The sequence below is a fragment of the Oryctolagus cuniculus genome, chromosome X (assembly GCF_964237555.1).
Source record: "Oryctolagus cuniculus chromosome X, mOryCun1.1, whole genome shotgun sequence".
Lineage (NCBI taxonomy): Eukaryota > Metazoa > Chordata > Mammalia > Lagomorpha > Leporidae > Oryctolagus > Oryctolagus cuniculus.
Genome location: NC_091453.1, coordinates 85,184,444 through 85,203,022, shown reverse-complemented (window position 1 = coordinate 85,203,022; position 18,579 = coordinate 85,184,444). Strand labels below are relative to the sequence as shown.

Sequence of the window (18,579 nt, the reverse complement as noted above, 5' to 3'; positions counted from 1 at the left end):
ATTTCTGGATATCTGTTTTGTCCCTTTTGTGGCCCATGTTTCATTGTTCTTTGTGTGTGTGTGTGTGTGTGCACACACGCGTGTGTATGTATGTTTTAAAGATTCATTTATTTATTTGAAAGTCATAGTTACAGAGAAAGAGGGAGAGACAGAGAGAGAGAGAGGTCTTCCATTCGCTGGTTCACTCCCTATATGGCTGCAAAGTCTGGGGCCCATGCCTGGGCCAGGCTGGAAGCAGGAGCTTCATCTGGGTTTCCCACGTGGTGCAGGGATCTAAGTTCTTGGGCCATCTTCTGCTGCTTTCCCAGGTACATTAGCAGGGAGCTAGATTGGAAGTGGAGCAGCAGGGAATCAAACTGGTGCCCATATGGGATGCCAGCACTGTGGGCCGTGTCTTAACCTGCTGCACCACAGGGCCAGCCCCATGTTTCTTCCTGTGTTAAGTTTATGTTGGGATCTGCACATTTGAGACAACAGCCCCTTCCTAGTCATTATGAACTGGCTTTGCACAGGAGAAGACCCTCATCAGTCAGCATGACTAGAGATTTTGGGGGGCCTCTGAGACCTTTTTGGGGGAGATGTGACTCCTGTGGGCCTGTGCATATAATTTCTAAGTAGAGACTTGCTAATTTCTTTTTCAGTAGCTCATATTCACTAGGTTTTCCTGGAGTCTATGGCTCTGTAAATTCTCTGGGTCTATAGCATTAAGCTGCCCCAGTTTCTGCTTTGTTCTCAGTGGATTCCAGGCATCCAGTGTATGCTAGCTTCCTTTCAGCCCCCTGAGTCAGGCAGGACGTCTTCCAGTACCTGGGACTGTCTTGTGCAAACCTTTCAGAATGCCAGTGTAGAGTCTAATTGTTTCCCTCCCTCTCCAGAAGCCTCAAGTCGTGCACCTTCTTCCCATTGCAGCAAGCTACACTGACTGCTTGCAGCAAGCCACCCTGCCCGCTTTCTTTTGTTCTCAGTGGCCCCCAGGGCTCCAAAATATGCTGATTGTGTCAGTGCTCCTAGTGAGGCAAGGCAGAAACTAGTTCCTCAGGCAGCTCTCCAGAAAAGCCAGAGCATTGAGGGAGGGCACTCTTTATTGTTTATCTCCCCACCTCTCCAAAGTAGTGAGTTGGAGTATTACCTCCTGTGTCGAGCTGTGCCACTTAGAGGGAGAGGTTAATGCAGGTAACATGAAATCTCTGTTCTTTTGTGTTTCACTGTACTCATCATGGGTACTACAAGTTATTAGTTAAATTCTAGATTTCTCAAAAAGTTAGTTTTGTCTATTTATCACTGTTATAGTGGCATTTTTGTGGTGGAGTGAGAGCCGTGACTTCCTGTTTTATCTTGCTTCTGTGTCACATATTTTAATATGTTTTGTTTATTTTCATTTAGTTCAATATATTTTTAAAAACATTTTCTTTAGGATTTTCTCCTTCACTAATGGATTATTTAGAAGTATGTTGTGCCGGCGCCGTGGCTCAATAGGCTAATCCTCTGCCTTGCGGCGCCTGCACACCGGGTTCTAGTCCCGGTCAGGGCGGCGGATTCTGTCCCGGTTGCCCCTCTTCCAGGCCAGCTCTCTGCTGTGGCCCGGGAGTGCAGTGGAGGATGGCCCAAGTGCTTGGGCCCTGCACCCCATGGGAGACCAGGAGGAAGCGCCTGGCTCCTGGCTTCGGATCAGCGCGCCGGTTGTGGTGGCCATTGGAGGGTGAACCAATGGCAAAAGGAAGACCTTTCTCTCTGTCTCTCTCTCACTGTGCACTCTGCCTGTCAAAAATAAAAAAAAAATAAATTAAAAAAAAAAAGTATGTTGTGGGGCTGGCATTGTGACGCAGTGGGTTAAGCCCCTATCTGCAATAGTGCTCTTCCATATGGGTGCCAATTCCAGTCCTTGCTGCTCCACTTCTGATCCAGGTCCCTGTAATGTCCCTGGGAAGGCAGCAGAAAGTGGCCGAAGTGTTTGGGCCCCTGCCACCCACGTGGGAGACCTGCAGCCCCAGCCATTGGAGCCATTTAAGATCTCTGTGTGTGTGTGTGTGTGCATGCGCATGCGGTGCACACGCTCCCTCTCTCTGTAACTGCCTTTCAGGTAAATAAACGTTTTTTTAAAATGGAGTCTGTTGCTTAATTTCCAGTTGTTTGGAAACTTTCTTGTTTTCTTTGTTATTGATTTCTAATTTGATTCCATTATAATCAGAGACATACTGCATAATTTCAAATATTCTCATCTATTTTATGACTTGACATGATTTGTCTTGGTGAATATTTCATAGGGGCTTGAAAAAATGTGTATTCTGCTGTTTTTGCAGAGCGTTCCATATATGTCAGTTAGGTCCTGTTGATTGTTATTGGCATCTTCTATATTCTTCCTTATTTTATGTCTAGTAGATTTTTCAGTTTTCATGCTCCCTAACTATAGTTGTTGATTTATTCACTTTTCTTCTCATATTCATCAGTTTTTGCTTTCTGTATTTTCAGGCTCTTTTGTTTGGTACATGCAAATTTAAGATTGCTGTATATTCTTGATGGATAGACCCTTTCATAAGTATGTAATTTCCTCTGTCCCCAGCATATTTTTGCTCTGAAGTCTACTTTACTCAATATAATATGACTGTTAGTGCTTTTTTAAAAATTAATGTTTGTGTGATATATTTCTTTCCAAACTTATATTTTCAGTCTACCTGTATTGATATATTGGATATGAGTTTCTTATAGACAGCATATAGTTTGGCCATATTTTTATCTACTTTGCAGATGTCAGTCTTCTATTTGATGTCATTTACATTTTTTAAAAGATTTATTTATTTATTTAAAAGAGTTACACATGGCCGGCGCCGCGGCTCACTAGGCTAATCCTCCGCCTAGCGGCGCCGGCACACCGGGTTCTAGTCCCGGTCGGGGCGCCGGATTCTGTCCCGGTTGCCCCTCTTCCAGGCCAGCCCTCTGCTGTGGCCAGGGAGTGCAGTGGAGGATGGCCCAGGTGCTTGGGCCCTGCACCCCATGGGAGACCAGGAAAAGCACCTGGCTCCTGGCTCCTGCCATCGGATCAGCGCGGTGCGCCGGCCGCAGCGCGCCGGCCGCGGCGGCCATTGGAGGGTGAACCAACGGCAAAGGAAGACCTTTCTCTCTGTCTCTCTCTCTCACTGTCCACTCTGCCTGTCAAAAAAAAAAAAAAAAAAGAGTTACACAGAGAAAGGAGACACAGAGAGAGAGAGAGAGAGAGACAGAGAGAGAGAGAGAGAGAGATCTTCCATCTGCTGGTTTACTCCCCAACTGGCTGCAATGGCTGGAGCTGCGCCTATCCGAAGCCAGGAGCCAGGAGCTCTTTCCAGTTCTCCCATGTGGGTACAGGGGCCCAAGGACTTGGGCCATCTTCTACTGCTCTCCCAGGCCATAGCAGAGAGCTGGATCAGAAGTGGAACAACCAGAACTCAAACCGGTGCCCATATAGGATGCTGGTTCTGCAGGCAGCGGCTTTACTCACTACGCCACAGCACCGGCCCCTGGTATCATTTACATTTAATGTAATGATTGACAAATTAGAGTTTTAAGTCTGCCATTTTATTTTATTATTTTTAAAATTCTGTTTCTTCCCTCTGTTCTTTAGTTCTGTTTTCTTTTACCTGGAATCCTGTGGGTTGCTTGTACCTTTTCTAAAATTCTATTTTGATTGATCTATAGTGTTTTTGAACACATCTATTGTTTTTTTAAAGATTTATTTATTTATTTGAAAGTCCGAGTTACATAGAGGAGAGGCAGAGAGAGAGAGAGGTCTTCCATCTGATGGTTCACTCCCCAATTGGCTGCAACAACCAGAGCTTTGCCGATCAAAAGCCAGGAGCCAGGGGCTTCCTCCAGGTCTCCCATGCAGGTGCAGGGGCCCAAGGACCTGGGCCATCTTCCACTGCTTTCCCATGCCATAGCAGAGAGCTGGATCAGAACTGAAGCAGCTGAGACTAGAACCGGCGCCTGGGATGCCGGCACTTCAGGCCATGGCGTTAACCTGCTGTGCCACAGCACCGGCACCGAACACATCTATTTATATATATACATTTTAGTGATTGTTCTAGGCATTATATCATATATGGGTAACTTACCAGAGTTTCCTGTGTTTACATTTTACCAATCTGAGGAAAGTACAGAAACATTACTTTCCATTAAGTCTCCTTACCTTCCCCCATTTATAATGTATTTTTCTTAAATATTTCTCCTAATAATTTTAGAATCACATCAGACTATTATTTTTGCTTTAGCTCACAAACAATTTAGAATACTGTGAAAAGAACGTAATTCTATTGTATTTACCACTTTTTAAACTTTTTGTTGTTCTTCTTTCCTTCCTGTTGTTCAAGAATTCCTTGTTTCATTTTGCCTTTATGTTTCAGACTTACTTTAGCTGTCCTTTCCTTCAGGTATGATGGCAACAAATTCGTAGTTTCTCTTCATCTAGGATTGTCCCTAGTGGGTATTTTAGTTGGATATAGAATTCTGGATTGCCGGTTCTTTTCTCCTAGCACTTGAAAACATGCCACTTCCCTTTAGGTTCCAGTGATTCCTGTTAAGTAAAGTATTCTCATTCAAGTGGTTTTTCCTCCGTAAGATGTCACTTCTCTCACTGCTTGCAAGCTTTTTCTTTTTCTTTAGTTTTAAGGAATTTGATAATCATGTGTCTTCATGTTCTTTTCTATGGATTTATCCTATTGGATGAATACAGTCTTGTATATGTAGATTTACATCACTTGGAAAATTTTGCATATTTATGTTAAGTAGCTTGTTTTAGCTGTGCAATGTATGCATATATGAAAACATCAAGTTGTAGACTATAAATATTTACTATTTTTATTTTTCAATTAGGTATTTTTAAAAAGATTTATTTATTTATTGGAAAGGCAGACTTACAGAGAGGCAGAGAGAGAGAGAGAGAGGTCTTCCATCCACTGGTTCTCTCTCCAAATGGCCACAACAGCCGGATCTGGGCTGACCCTAAGCCAGGAGCCAGGAGCTATTTCCAGGTCTCCAATGTAGGGGCAGGGGCCTAAGGACTTGGGCCATCTTGTACTGCTTTCCCAGGCCATAGCAGAGAGCTGGATTGGAGGGGAGCAGCCGGGACTCGAACTGGCACCCATATGGGATGCCAGCACTAAAAGGCAACGGCTTTACTCGCTACACCACAGCACTGGCTCCAGTTTTTTTTTAAATTTGGGAAATTTTCACCCATTTTTTTGAATACTCCTCTAGCACCATACTATTTATCCTTTCCTTCTGGATGTCTGAACACATGAATGTTTAATGTATTATTAGAGGTCCACATGTCCCTAAAGCTGTGCTCATTTTTTAAAAATTTATATTCTCTTTGTTTTTCAGATTAGATAATTTTTATTGTTCTACCATCAGTTTCACTGGTTCTTCTATCATCTTTTTGCCATTAAGCTTATCCAGTGAATTATTCATTTTGACTTTTTTTTCCCTAAGCTTCCTTTTGCTTTTCCTTTACATCTTTTATTTGCTGAGACTTTTTTATGATTTATTTATTTCTTTGAAAGAGTTACACAGAGAAAGGGGGAGAGGGAGATGGAGAGGAAAAGGGGAAGAGAGAGAAAGAGAGAGAGAGAGAGAGAGAGGTATCTTCCATCTGCTGGTTCACTCCCCAGATGGCTGCAAAAAATGGGGCTGGGCTAGGCTGAAGCCAGGAGCCAAGAGCTTCTTCTGGGTCTCCTATATGGATGGCAGGGGCCCAAATACTTGGACCATCTTTTGGTGCTTTTCCTAGGTCATTAGTAGGGAGCTGGATTGGAAGTGGAGCAACCAGGACTCAAATTGGTGTCCATATGGGATGCCGGTGATGTAAGTGGCAACTTAACCTGCCACGCGACAGCACTGGCCCTGAGACTTTCTTTTTAAAAATGATTTATTTATTAGTTTATTTATTTATTTATTTATTAACTGACTTATTTGAAAGGCAGAGTGACAGAAATAGAGGGAGGGAGGGAGGAAGGGAGAGAAGGGAGGAGGGAGGGGGGAGAGAGAGAGAGAGAGAGAAATCTTTCTTCCACTGGTTCACTCCCCAAATGGATACAACAGCTGGGTCTGAGCCAGGCCTAAGCAAGGATCATTCTGGTCTCCCACAAGGGTGGCAGGGGCCCAAATACTTGGGCCATCTTTTGCTGCCTTCCCAGGCACTTTAGCAGGAAGCTTTTTGGAAGTGGAACAGCCAAAACTCAAACCAGTTCTCCAATATGGGATGCCAGCATCACAAACATCAGCTTAACCTGCTGTGCCACAACAACGGCCTGAGACTTTTTCTAAGTTGTTTCTAGCATGTCTGTAATTGTTTGTTGAGGTAATTTTAAGATGGATGATTTAAAATCCTTGTTGAATGTTTCCAGTATCTATATCATATCAGTGTTGGTATCTGTTGAAAGTCTTTTCTCATTCAAATCGAAATTTTTTTGGTTCTTAATATCATGAATGAGTGATTTTCACTGTGTCCTGGACTTTTTCTTTAAACTTTAAAAAAATTATTTGAAAGGCAGAGAGACAGAGGAAGATTTTAACATTTGTTGGTTTAATCTTTAAATGACTGCAATAGCTGGGGCTGGGCCAGACAGAAGCCAAGAACTAGGAATTAAATCTGGGTCTCCCATGTATTTGGCAGGGACCCAAATACTTGAACCCTGAAGCCCCCTAGGGTACACATTAGCAGGAAAGTAGAATCAGAAGTGGAGCCAGGACTTGAACCCAGACACTCTGATATGGAATGCAGACATTCCCAGTGGCATCTTAACCACTGTGCCAAATGCCCACCCCTGGATCCTAGACATTTTATGCTAAACATCTCTGGATCTTATTTCAATCTTCTGTTAGCAAACCTACTTTGAAACCACACTGGTGAGATAGTGAGAACTTGACTTCATTACTGCCAGGTGAGTATAGAGTCAAGGTTTCCCACTCACCATCCATTTATAACTGGGGTATGGATACCATTATTACTGGGTAAGGATTAAATTTCAGGATCTTCAGTAGGATTCCATTGATACCATCTTGGCTTGTAGAGATAGCTACGCTACCATCACATGCTTGAGGATGAAAATCCTAGATTCCCACTCAGATCATTCTGAAACCACTTATAGGAGAATAGGAAAGAGATGTGTGAATATTTAAAGCCAGTTGAAGGTGGAAGTCTAGGCTTCCCATTTGGTCTTTGCTGATAGGAGTGGGAGTGAGAGTGCAATTTTTCCTGTGATTTTTAGCTGGATTATTAAAGTTACTGTATAAACATCATCTGCCTTTATAGGTTGCCTCTTTCTGGTTCTTTTGGATAGAGATAGATGACTTTTTGAGGGACTTTTTGTTGTTGTGTTGCAGACTTATTGGCATTGTTGAGTTGCTGGCTTCTCCATCACCAGGTTCAGTATTTTTTTAAAGATTTATTTATTTATTTGAAAGTCAGAGTTACACAGAGAAAGAGAGGCAGAGAGGCAGAGAGAGAGAAAGAGAGAGAGAGAGAGAGAGGTCTTCCATCCACTGGTTCACTCCCCAATCAGCTATAATGGCTGGAGCTGTGCCGATCCGAAGCCAGGAGCCAGTAACTTCTTCCAGCTCTCCCACGTAGGTGCAGGGACCCAAGGACCTGGGCCATCTTCCAACATCTTCCCAGGCCATAGCAGAGAGCTGGATCGGAAGTGGAGCAGCCGGGTCTCGAACCGGCACCCATATGGGATGCCAGCACTGGAGACAGCAGCTTTACCTGCTACACCACAGCAACAGTGCCACAGGTTCAGTATTTATTACTCAAAAATAGAACTCAGGGAACTCACTGCCATGTTGTTACATGCCACGTCTTGAGTTTCCTTGCCACTAGACTGCCTTCTCTACCTGTGAGAGATTTATGATTTATTTATTTATTTATAAAAACTAGTGTTTTAGCTCTACTTAGTGGGAGGAATAGAGAAAAATGCATCTGCTCCACCTGTTCTTGGAACAAGGATGTATAACTGGTTACTCCAAGAAAACACGGATATTGTGTTGGTTTTAGCCATTCTCCCAGTAAAAAAATCTAGTTCAGAGCAAGTAAAATCACCTTGACCCCTACCTCCAGTCCCTTGACAACCTCTGGGGACCATTCCATTTTCTAGCTTTATGAATTTAACTACTTTACATACCTCATACACACAGCAAATGCAAATATGTATCACACTCTCTTTATCCATTCATCTATCAATGGATATTTGGGTCACTTTCATATCTTGACTATGGAGAATAGTGTTGCTATGAACAGAACTATGCAAATATGTCCTTGAGACCCTGTTTTGAATCTTTTTGGATGCCTATCCAGAAGTGAGATTATTATGTTAGTTCTACTTTTAATCATTGAGTAGCATCTACACTACATATACTATATGTTTTCCATAGTGCTTGAATCCTTTTACAGTCCCACCAACAATACACAGGGTTTTACATTTCTTCACATCCATGCTAACATTTGGTATTTTCTATAGCCATTCTAATGGATGTGAGGTGATATCTAATTGTGGTTTTGATTTGCATTTTTCTGGAGATCAGTGATACTGAGGGATTTTATGTGCTCATGACCATTTGTGAATCATCTTTAGACAACTGCCTGTTTAGTTCTTTGCTCATTTTTAATCAAGTTATTTGATTTTTTAATATTTGAGTTATAGGAGTACTTTATATATTCTGGGTGTTAACCCCTTACAGATATTTGATTTGCAAATATTTTCTCCCATTTTTGTAGGTAGTCTTTTGACTCTTTTGATTGCATTCTTTGATGCACAAAGTTTTTTTATGTTTAATGTAGTCCCATTTATCTTTTTTTGCTCTTATTGTCTGTGCTTTTGGGGTTATATCCAAAAAATCATTACCTAGTCCAGTGTCACTAAGCCTTTCCTATACATTTTATTCCAGTCATTTTGTAGTTTTAGGTCTTATGTTTAGGTCTTTAATCCATTTTGAGCTAGTTTTTGTATATATTGTATAATAAGGGTTTAACTTCATAATTTAGGATGTGGATATACAGTGTTCCAGCAGCGTTTATTGAAGAGATTGTCCTTTTTCCATTGAGTGATCCTGGTACTGCTGTGGAAGATCATTTTATCATATTGCTAGAGTTCATATTAGTTCTGTATATTCTATTGCATTGGTTGACTTGTCTGCTTTTGTACTGGTACCATATTGTTTTGATCACTGTAGCTTTGTGATATGTTTTGAACTCAGGATATTTGAATCCTTTGACTGTGTTCTCCTTCAAAGCTGTTTTACCTATTCAGGATCTCTTGAGATTCCATATGCACTTTAGAATCTATCTTTCTATTTCTGCAAAAAATATCATTGAGATTTTGATAGGCATTGCATTGAATCTGTATATTGCTTTGCATAGTATGGACATCTTAATAATATCAAGTCTTCCAATCTCTGAGGATAAGATATTTTTCCATTTATTTTTGTATTCTTGTCAGCAGTATTTTATAGTTTCCCATTGGTATACTTCAATATACTCAATAAAAAATTTGGTATAAATAAAAACATTTTGCTAAACCTTGCTTTTCCAATAAAATCAGGGTACAGATCTATAGATGTATTTTCCATTGGTGCTTCCAATTCTTTGCTGCTTGGCAAAATTACTGAATATGCCAAAGGTTTTACTTATTTAGGCAATGACGCCTTAGCTGGCTCCTTTATTCAATTGAATGGGACCAGGGTCTGCACCCCATCTTTCTCTTTATTCACTATCATTATTCCTTAAGAATAAGGTTTTTTAGTGACTCTGAACCTGAGGCCCTAGCAGGACTGCTTAAGGGTGGCAGTATACACCCTTGTCTTCTGTTTTTACGTTTTATTTATTTGAAAGTTAAAAATAGAGATAGAGACAGACATAAGAGACACAGAGAGAGAGACCTCCCCAAGCACCTGCATCAGCTGGGGTCTGGACCAGGCCAAAGCCAGGAGCTGGGACTTCCATCCAGGTCTCCCACATGGGTGGCAGGGATCCAGGAAGTTGAGTCATCACCTGATGCCTCCCAAGATGTGCATTATCAGGAAGCTAGAATTGGAAGCACAACCAGTACTTGAACCTAGGTACTGTGATATGGGATGTAGGCATCTCAAGTGATGTCTTAACTCCTATGCCCAATGTCCCTCCTTCTTCTTACTTATTTTTTAAAACTTTTATTTAATAAATATAAATTTCAGAAGTATAACTTTCCTCCTGACTTCTTAAACAGGGTATATGAAGTATAATAATTTGATCTTTTTGACTAAGTATCATTTAGTATTAGGACTATCAATTGTTATGTTTTCCTATTAGTATAGTGAAATAGGACTTATTGAAATGTTTTTTAAAGAAGACTCATTTTTTTTTAAAAAAAACTTTATTTTATTTATTTGGAAGTCAGAGTTATAGACACACAGAGAGAGAGACAAAGAGATCTTCCATCTGCTGCTTCCCCCCTCCCCCCAAATATCCTCAATGGTTGGGCAGGGCTAGGCCACAGCTAGGAGCCAGGAGCTTCTTCCAGGTCTCCCACATGGGTGTCAGGGGCCCAAGCACTTGAGCCATCCTCAACTGCTTTCCCAGGCACATTATCAGGGAGCTGAATTGGAAGTGGAGCAGCCAGGACTCCAATCTGTGCACATATGAGATGCCAGCATTGCAGGTGGTGGCTTTACCCACTACACCATGATGCCAACCCCTGAAATGTTTTTTAATGTTTACCCTTGTACCAAATGGTCAGAACATTTAGGCTCTCTCTCTCCCTCTCTCTTTCTGTGTGTGTGTGTCTATAAATCCATATTAGGTTATTATGATTCTCTGTCTCTTTCTTTGTCATTTGGCCCTTCTTGTTGCTTTCAACCCTACTTTTGTAAAATTGAGCTCCATTTCTCAGCTCAGTAGGCTCAAAAAAAAATCTTCTTGGTTGGACTTGATGCCTGAAGTCAATGCTTCTCAAGGATGTTTAGAGGTTCAGGACTTGTCTTCTCTATCTAGTCTGTTTTGTTTATTTGTGGGCTTGCTGTAGTTTGGAAAGCTTTGTTGTAGAACTAAGAAATAAATCTCCAACAACAGGAACCACTGGGGCCCTTACAACCAGCAGATCACATAAATTTTCCTTCTTTCAAGCTCTTTTCACACTTGTGCTTCAATTGGAGGTTTTCAGCTGGAGCTATTGGCAAGAATACTTGGTAGCAGAAACATTTCAACATTAACTTTAGCCTAGATCACTTCTTCTCATCAGATAAACAGTCTTCAAAAGGTGTCACATGAAAAGGCACCTTCCGTTTGGGGCTCTGGAGAGGAGCATTTGGGACATTTACAGGGAGTTCAGAATGAGGAGTATTTTTAGACTTTGCTATAGGGGTCATGATGGATGATAGAAGGTAGAAATGGGAGCTGCCTTCAGTGGGCGGTTACTGTGAAATTCAGAATAGGGGGAGAACTGTGACACTGTGCGTACTGTATAGGTGTAGCAGAAACAGTTCAAAGTTCTAGACATGTGAACAGAATGTAATGGATATTAAATGGCTATGGGTGCATCTAAAAGTCATAATTGGGAAAAGTAAGGAAGAAAGTTTTTAATTGTCCTTCCCTTAACACATATGTTTTCAGTACTTATAAAAATGGAATTGTTTCAACTTCTCAGAGATATTAGAATTTGAGTGTGCTTGCTGATCCCAACTTGGGTGAAATGTAAGATATGTGAAACTGGAGTACAAGCTTAGAAATGTAAGTACATTTTCTACTGGCCACACCCAGGTGTAAGCTCTTACTAAACACTTAATTTGGGGCATATTGACATTTCTTCAAACTTTACAAGGTACTTGAAAACCCATCTTCTCATTTACTTTTCACTACAGCCTTGCAGGGAAGGTATTGTCTCCATTTTATGGATGAGGAAGGATAATTTTAGAGAGTTTAAAAGAATCACCTTGGGCTGTTGTTGTGGCATAGCAGGTTAGGCTGCAGCCCAGATGCTGGCATCCCATATAGGTGCCAATTTGAGTACCTGCTACTCCACTTCTGGTCCAGCTCCCTGTTAATGAGCCTGCTAAAGCAACAGAAGATGGTCCAAGGCCTTGGGCACCTTCCACCCATGTGGGAGACCGGGATGAAGCTCCTGGCTCCAGGAGGCCATGGGGGGTGGTGGTGAACCAGAGTACAAAAGGTCTCTGTCTCTCCCTCTGTCTTTCAAATGAATAAACTAATTAAAAAAAGAGTCACCCAAGGTGACTTGGCAATAAAATGGCAGAGCAGAAAGAGAACTCAGCTTTCCTAATTCACAGACCAGCATTTTTGTCTACTTTTCTTTCTATAAAACTTGGAGAACAAATTTGTTAAAAAGATAAATTCAGCCAAATTAAAATGTTAAAGAGTTTGAGCCCTGATTCATGAATTGGGCAGCACCAAACTGCAAGTGGTTCACCTCCACAGACTGGGCATGAAAGAAAAACTTCTAGTGGAAGTAAGACAAAGAAAATATTTAATTGGTTAAGGTGGAAGGGTTCTAGTTAGAGGTTAGTTGGTGGTTTCTGATTGGTTAAAGTTAAATTTCATTGTATTGTTTACACTAAGTTGGGTATGAAATATTTGCTAAATATGACCGAAGACCCTGGGGCTGTCTCAGCCTAATGGCCTCCTAATTAAATGTTTTTATTAACATAAAGATTTTTTTATTTTTTCAAAAGGCAGAGTTACAGATAGAGAGAGGGACAGAGAGGGAGATCTTCCATCCACTGGTTCACTTTTCAAGTGGCCACAATGGCCAGAGCTTCTTCCAGGTCTCCCTCACAGAGGGAGGGGCCCAAGGACTTGGGCCATCTTCTACTGCTCTCCCAGGCCATAGGCAGAGAGCTCGATCAGAAGAGGAGCAGCCAGGACTTGAACTGGTACCCATATGTGATGCTGTACTGCAGGCAGAGGCTTAGCCTACTATGGCTACCATAGTGCTAGCCCCAAAAGATTTATTTGATTTAAAAAGCAGAGTTACAGAGATGGGGGGGGGGGCGGTGAAAGGGAGGGAGACAAGGAGGAAGGGAGAGAGAGAATCTTGCTTCTGCTTGTTCACTCCCCAAATGGCTACAATGGCAAGGGCTCTGCCCGGCTGAAGCCAGAAGCCTGGAAATCCACCTGAGTCTTCCATGTAGGTGGCAGGAGCCCAAGCACTTGGACTATCTTCTGTGGCTTTCTGAGTCACACTAGCATGGACCTGTATCGGAAGTGAAGCAACTGGGACTCGATCCACTGCTCATATGCGATGTGGGCATTACAGGTGGTAGCTTAATTAGAGCCACAATGCTGGCTCTAATTAAATTATTTTTAAAAAAGAAAAGAATAATTAATAAATTCATGAATCTCTAGTAAAAGTGGGTCTATAAATATAAATAACATTTTGTAGTTTTATAAATTGAAAATCTGATAAATTAGCCTTATGGATAATATCTGAAATGTGTAACTGCTTGCATGTATCTGTGTGTACGGGGGTGGAGGGGGTGGGACACATTTGGAACTGTATCTCTGGTGCTAATAAGGAAAGAACAATTTTTTGTTAGCATAATTTTGATCTGTTTTTCTAGTCTGTTCCAGAGATAAACCTAATGCAGAGACTTACCTTTTTCTTTTTTCTTTAATTAAGGTATACTTACAATGAAATATACAAATCTTAAGTATATAGTTCAATGAAATTTTATATACATGGGAACTCTACTGAGATCAATATGTAGATATTTCTAGTTCCTTGTCAGGTTTCCTCTTGCATCTTCCCAGCCAATACCTTGTCCCAAGTGTAACAGCTATTCTGATGGCTAATATCATAGGTTCATTTTGCCTGATTTCAAACTTTATATAAATAAAATCATACTATATGTAATATTTTGTTTTTGACTTCTTTGGTTTAATAAATATCTGTTAGATTTCATTTTTTTCTTTGATGTGTAGTATTCCCATGTGTGATACACCACATTTTTAATCCATTCACCTATTTATGAACATATGGATTTTTTTTAGATTTTGAATATTATAAGTAATATTCTAAGACATTTTGACCATATCTTTTGATAGATACAGACACTCATTTTTCTTGCCTGTAAACCAATGTATGGACTCTCTATGGTAGGTGAAATAAGAAGTTTTTTTTAAAATTTTATTGATTTATTTGAGAGGTAGAGTTACAGACAGTGGGAGGGAGAGACAGAAAGGTCTTTCATCTGTTGGTTCACTCCCCAGATGGATGCAATGACCAGAGCTGAGCTGATTCAAAGCCAGGAACCAGGAGCTTCTTCTGGGTCTCCCACGTGGATGCAGGGGCCAAGCACCTGGGCCACCTTCCACTGCTTTCCTAGGCCATAGCAGAGAGCTAGATTGGAAGAGGAGCAGCCAGGACCAGAACTGGTACCTATATGGGATGCAGGCGCTGCAGGTGCAGGATTTACCTACTATGCCACAGTGCTGCCCCCCCCCCCCAATTTTTTTTGACAGGCAGAATTAGACAGTGAGAGAGAGAGAGAGACAGGGAGAAAGGCCTTCCTTCCATTGGTTCACCCCCCAAATGGCCACCACAGCCGGCGTGCTGGGGCCGGTGCTGCACCGATCTGAAGCCAGGAGCCAGGTGCTTCCTCCTGGTCTCCCATGCGGGTGCAGGGCCCAAGCACTTGGGCCATCCTCCACTGCCTTCCCGGGCTACAGCAGAGAGCTGGACTAGAAGAGGAGCAACTGGGACAGAACTGGCGCCCCAACTGGGACAAGAACCCGGAGTGCCAGCGCCGCAGGCCGAGGATTAGCCTATTAGCCTAGTGAGCCACGGCGCCGCCCCCCCCCCCGCCCAATTTTTTTTTTAGCTTGGAAAAAAACTTAATGAAGGAACTGATAGCTGAACACCTTAAAGAAAACCCATTTTATAAGGAGCCATTGTTGGAGATGAAAATGGGTCTGTGTTTTCTTTAACAGGTCAAGATTCCTTGCCAGTTCCACATTAGAGACTATTTTGATTTTGATCAGTGGGCTGGGTCCTTCATGCTTGTGGGTAGATATTTATTTTCCCAGTGTCTGGCACATAGGGTGCACATCAGGGATGAGGAGCCATTTAATTGCAAGCTGTATCTTTTTTGGATGGAATCAAATTGTCTTTTCTTGGGTAATGTGGCTCAAATGATCATAAAATAACATTGAAAAATCAAGTTCACTTTGCAGAAATTTGCCTTAGGATTAACTTGGAATATATGTTTTGTTTTGAAAGTGAAGGTACACATATAATTTTAGGTAATTTAAAAACTTTACTCTGGCAGTATGATTTTACATTACTTCGAAGGTAAAGAATTTTTAAACATCATATGTCTGCTGGCAACATTTACTAATGAAGTGTGAAGTTGAAACGGTATGGGGAAAATTCTTGTGGTGTGGGAAGCGGGTGAGGTGGTTGTAAACCAAGGAGAAAAACTGGGAAAGTACTCCAAATGAAGCATACGGTTTCTGGAAAGGACTCTGGACTTTTCCCAGGGTGCTGTAACATTCAGCAGCTGCAAGACAGAGACCAACTGTAACCCTTTCCTCAACAAAGATAGTCACTTCCAGCCTTTTTTCCCTTTTAAACAGAATTTAAATTGAAAATGAATGTTAGGAAAACTACAATTTGCTTTACAGGAAATTACTTGGCATACCATTTTGTTCTATAAATTGTAGAATATCTACACTTAGCTTGGGTGTACTGGAAAGCTTTTGGGGCTCCATGAAGCCTGGTTTAAGTCCAGAATCCTTGCCAGGGCTACCAAGGTTGGCATTCCCTGACCCTACCTGCCTCTTCAGCCTCAATCCTTGCCAGTCTTCATGGGTCAGCATTATTCCATAGTCTCACAGCCCTCATGTTTTGGTACAAGCTTCCTCTAAATGGATTGTCCTTTCCTTGCCCAGTTTGCTTAACTCAGTCTCATCCTTTGAGGCTGAGTGCTGCTGAGTGCTGTTTTCCAAAGCCTTCTTTGTGCCCTCGATTGGTTTAGGTGACTTTCTTCTATGTCCCATAGGCCCCCCCCCATGCAGTCACCATACTGTAGTAAAATGAACTCACTCCTCACTTTTTCCATTAAACTTGGAGTTACTAAGGTCTGTTGCTAACCTCAGGGCCTAGCATTGTGCTAGGCACATGGTAGGCATTCAGTAAAAGATTATTAAATTACCATTTGGATGTACATATCAGTCAGCCTTTAGACATCTTTAGTGTGCCTATTCTGTCAATAAGCTGGTGGGCCTTAGAGGACAACTTATTGCAGGCACTATGACTACTAGAGCTGTAGAAGTTACAGAGATGAACACTGCATGGACTTAGACTGTAAGGAATTCATCTCAGTAACAGAGAGATGACATCTGAAAAGAACAATAATCTAAAGTACAAAGTGCTCAGTGTCATAAAGGAGCTATGAAGAGAGGTTTAAAAGAGGGAACAAGGGCTTCTTGTTGGGAGAATTGAGGAAGAAGTGTTCATCAATCATTTAAGGTAGGATTTAAGGGCAAATAAGACACGAATGCACAAAGGTAAGAATCTCCAATGTGTCGTGTTGTTTGTTTTGGCTGAAAAGAGTAGATATTATGAAGGAGTAATGAGCAGTGGGAAATAAGTAGAAATGTAGGAAGCTCCCTATAGCAAAAGGCCTTAAATTCCAACCTGATGAGTCTGTTTGATTCCTATCAGGTGGAAAAATCTTGGAAGCGTATGGAAGGTTTTTTTTTAGCAGTTTAGTGATGCCAGCAGAGAGATCTCTTAAAATTAGTCTGGCAACGGTATATCCTAGTGAATCATTATTAAGTAATTAATTTCTAGGCTGATAGTTTTACTTCATAGTGTGGAAAAACTCCAAGGCCTTTAGCTCCTTGACCTTTTTGCACCACTCTTTTCTTCTGAAAATCTGGATGAGGTAACAGATCATATGACCAGTTAGCTCTGATAAATAAAAACTGAAATTGACAAGGAAGAGAAATACTACCAAGACAGAAATGTTTCATAAAAATGCATAGACATGTAAAGGGTTGTTTGCTTAGGAACTGTGTCCAAAACATTGCCTCCCGTTGACTGGAAAAATCCGGACACAGTATGTGAATTATATTGTTAATATTTATTCCTTTGGGGTTAGTTTAGATCACTTCCAGTTAAATATAGCTATGGTGTTCTGACCTCAGACTGTCTACTCTTACTCTCCCTTATAAACAGTGGGAACTGCATTGTCAGTTTGTTTTATAGCATGTTATATAACCAGAGCATCTGGTTTCTTGCCACCTAGGCCATGCCTTCAACACTTTATGCATGGATTATTGCAACATTTTTCTCACTGATCTCCTTGTCTCCAGTGCCTTTACTCCGGCTTTCATCATAACAGCTACATATGTTGGGCAGGATACTGCATGGAGAATATTATTAGCTCAGTATGAATCCCGGATATACTGCTTCCTAGCCATCTAACCTTGGAAAAATCATTTCACTTCTTCAAGACTCAGTTTGCTCAGTTCTAAAGTAGAGGTAATGGTCTCTGCCCTGCCTATCTTATGAGTATGCCTCCAGGATCATATGAAAATCCTTTGAAAACTGTCAGTGGCCTTACAAAGAGTTGGACTTCAGTAGCTTGTTTTACACCCTCGGCAATCCAGTCCCATGGCACTTCTGTAATTTCATTTGTCTGTATTCCCTAGAACCTACCTCCTTCTCCAATGCTTGCATGCCCACTTTATTCACCTCATCTGGCATAACCTCCTCTCTTATCTCTGCTCATCAAAAGCCAAGCAATAAATTTAAGAACCAGTTCAAATCCTACTTCCTTCTTGAAATCTTTCCTGATGACTCCCATGTTCATCATTCCCCATGCCTTTTCTGAATTTTGACAGTACTTAGTTATTGTCAACCCTTGCCTATATACTGCCTTTTATTATTCTTTCTTTTACAGAGGCTTATATCTTTAATTAGATTGTGGTTTTATGATGCTTTAGCTGGTTCTCTTCTCATTTAGTGAATGTTTATGAAGATATTTCTTCTGTATTCCTCACAGAATGATGTTCATATGCTAATAAACAATTGTTGATTCATTTATTTAGAAATTCACATGCACACTCTTAAAAGAGAGAGACAAATGAACCCATCACCTCTTCCTAGAGCTTGGAATATTCTTAACAACTCCCCCAACTTCTATCTTCTATGAAACCAAAGAAAAGATTTTAGAATAGAACTATCCAGTAGAGTTCTCTGAGATGATGAAAGTGTCCTGTATTTGTGCTGTTTATTATCATAGCCACTAACCACATATAGTTATTGAGTGTCTGAAATGTGACTGGTACAATTGAGGAACCAAATTATTTCATTTTTATTAATTTAAACAGCAGCAAGTGACAAGTGATTTTTTAAATCACAACAACACAGTGAAAAACACATTTTGTGAAGGACATTGTGTTAAGTAAAATAAGCCAGATGAAAAAAGACAAACACTGCATGTTCTCCTATCATATGTTGAAGCCTAAAAATGATGATCTGAACATAGGATAATGATAATGAGAGGCCAGGAAAGGTGGGGGATAGGGTGCAGAGGGGGAAGGGAGTTGGAGGG

General features: G+C 41.1%; 1 protein-coding gene across 3 annotated transcripts in view; it reads left to right on the top strand.

Moving 5' to 3' along the window:
• Positions 1–18,579, top strand: part of ATG4A (autophagy related 4A cysteine peptidase) — a 67,433-nt gene that overhangs the window by 15,198 nt on the left and 33,656 nt on the right. Inside the window, exon 1 of one of the 3 annotated variants that reach the window (XM_070067444.1) lies at positions 7,609–7,766. The exons of the other annotated variants lie outside the window; for them this stretch is intronic. Coding sequence (XP_069923545.1) covers positions 7,706–7,766 — 61 coding nt within the window. The 5' untranslated portion in view covers positions 7,609–7,705. Of the gene's footprint in view, positions 1–7,608; positions 7,767–18,579 lie in introns of those variants that run through there. 3 annotated transcript variants of the gene reach the window in all.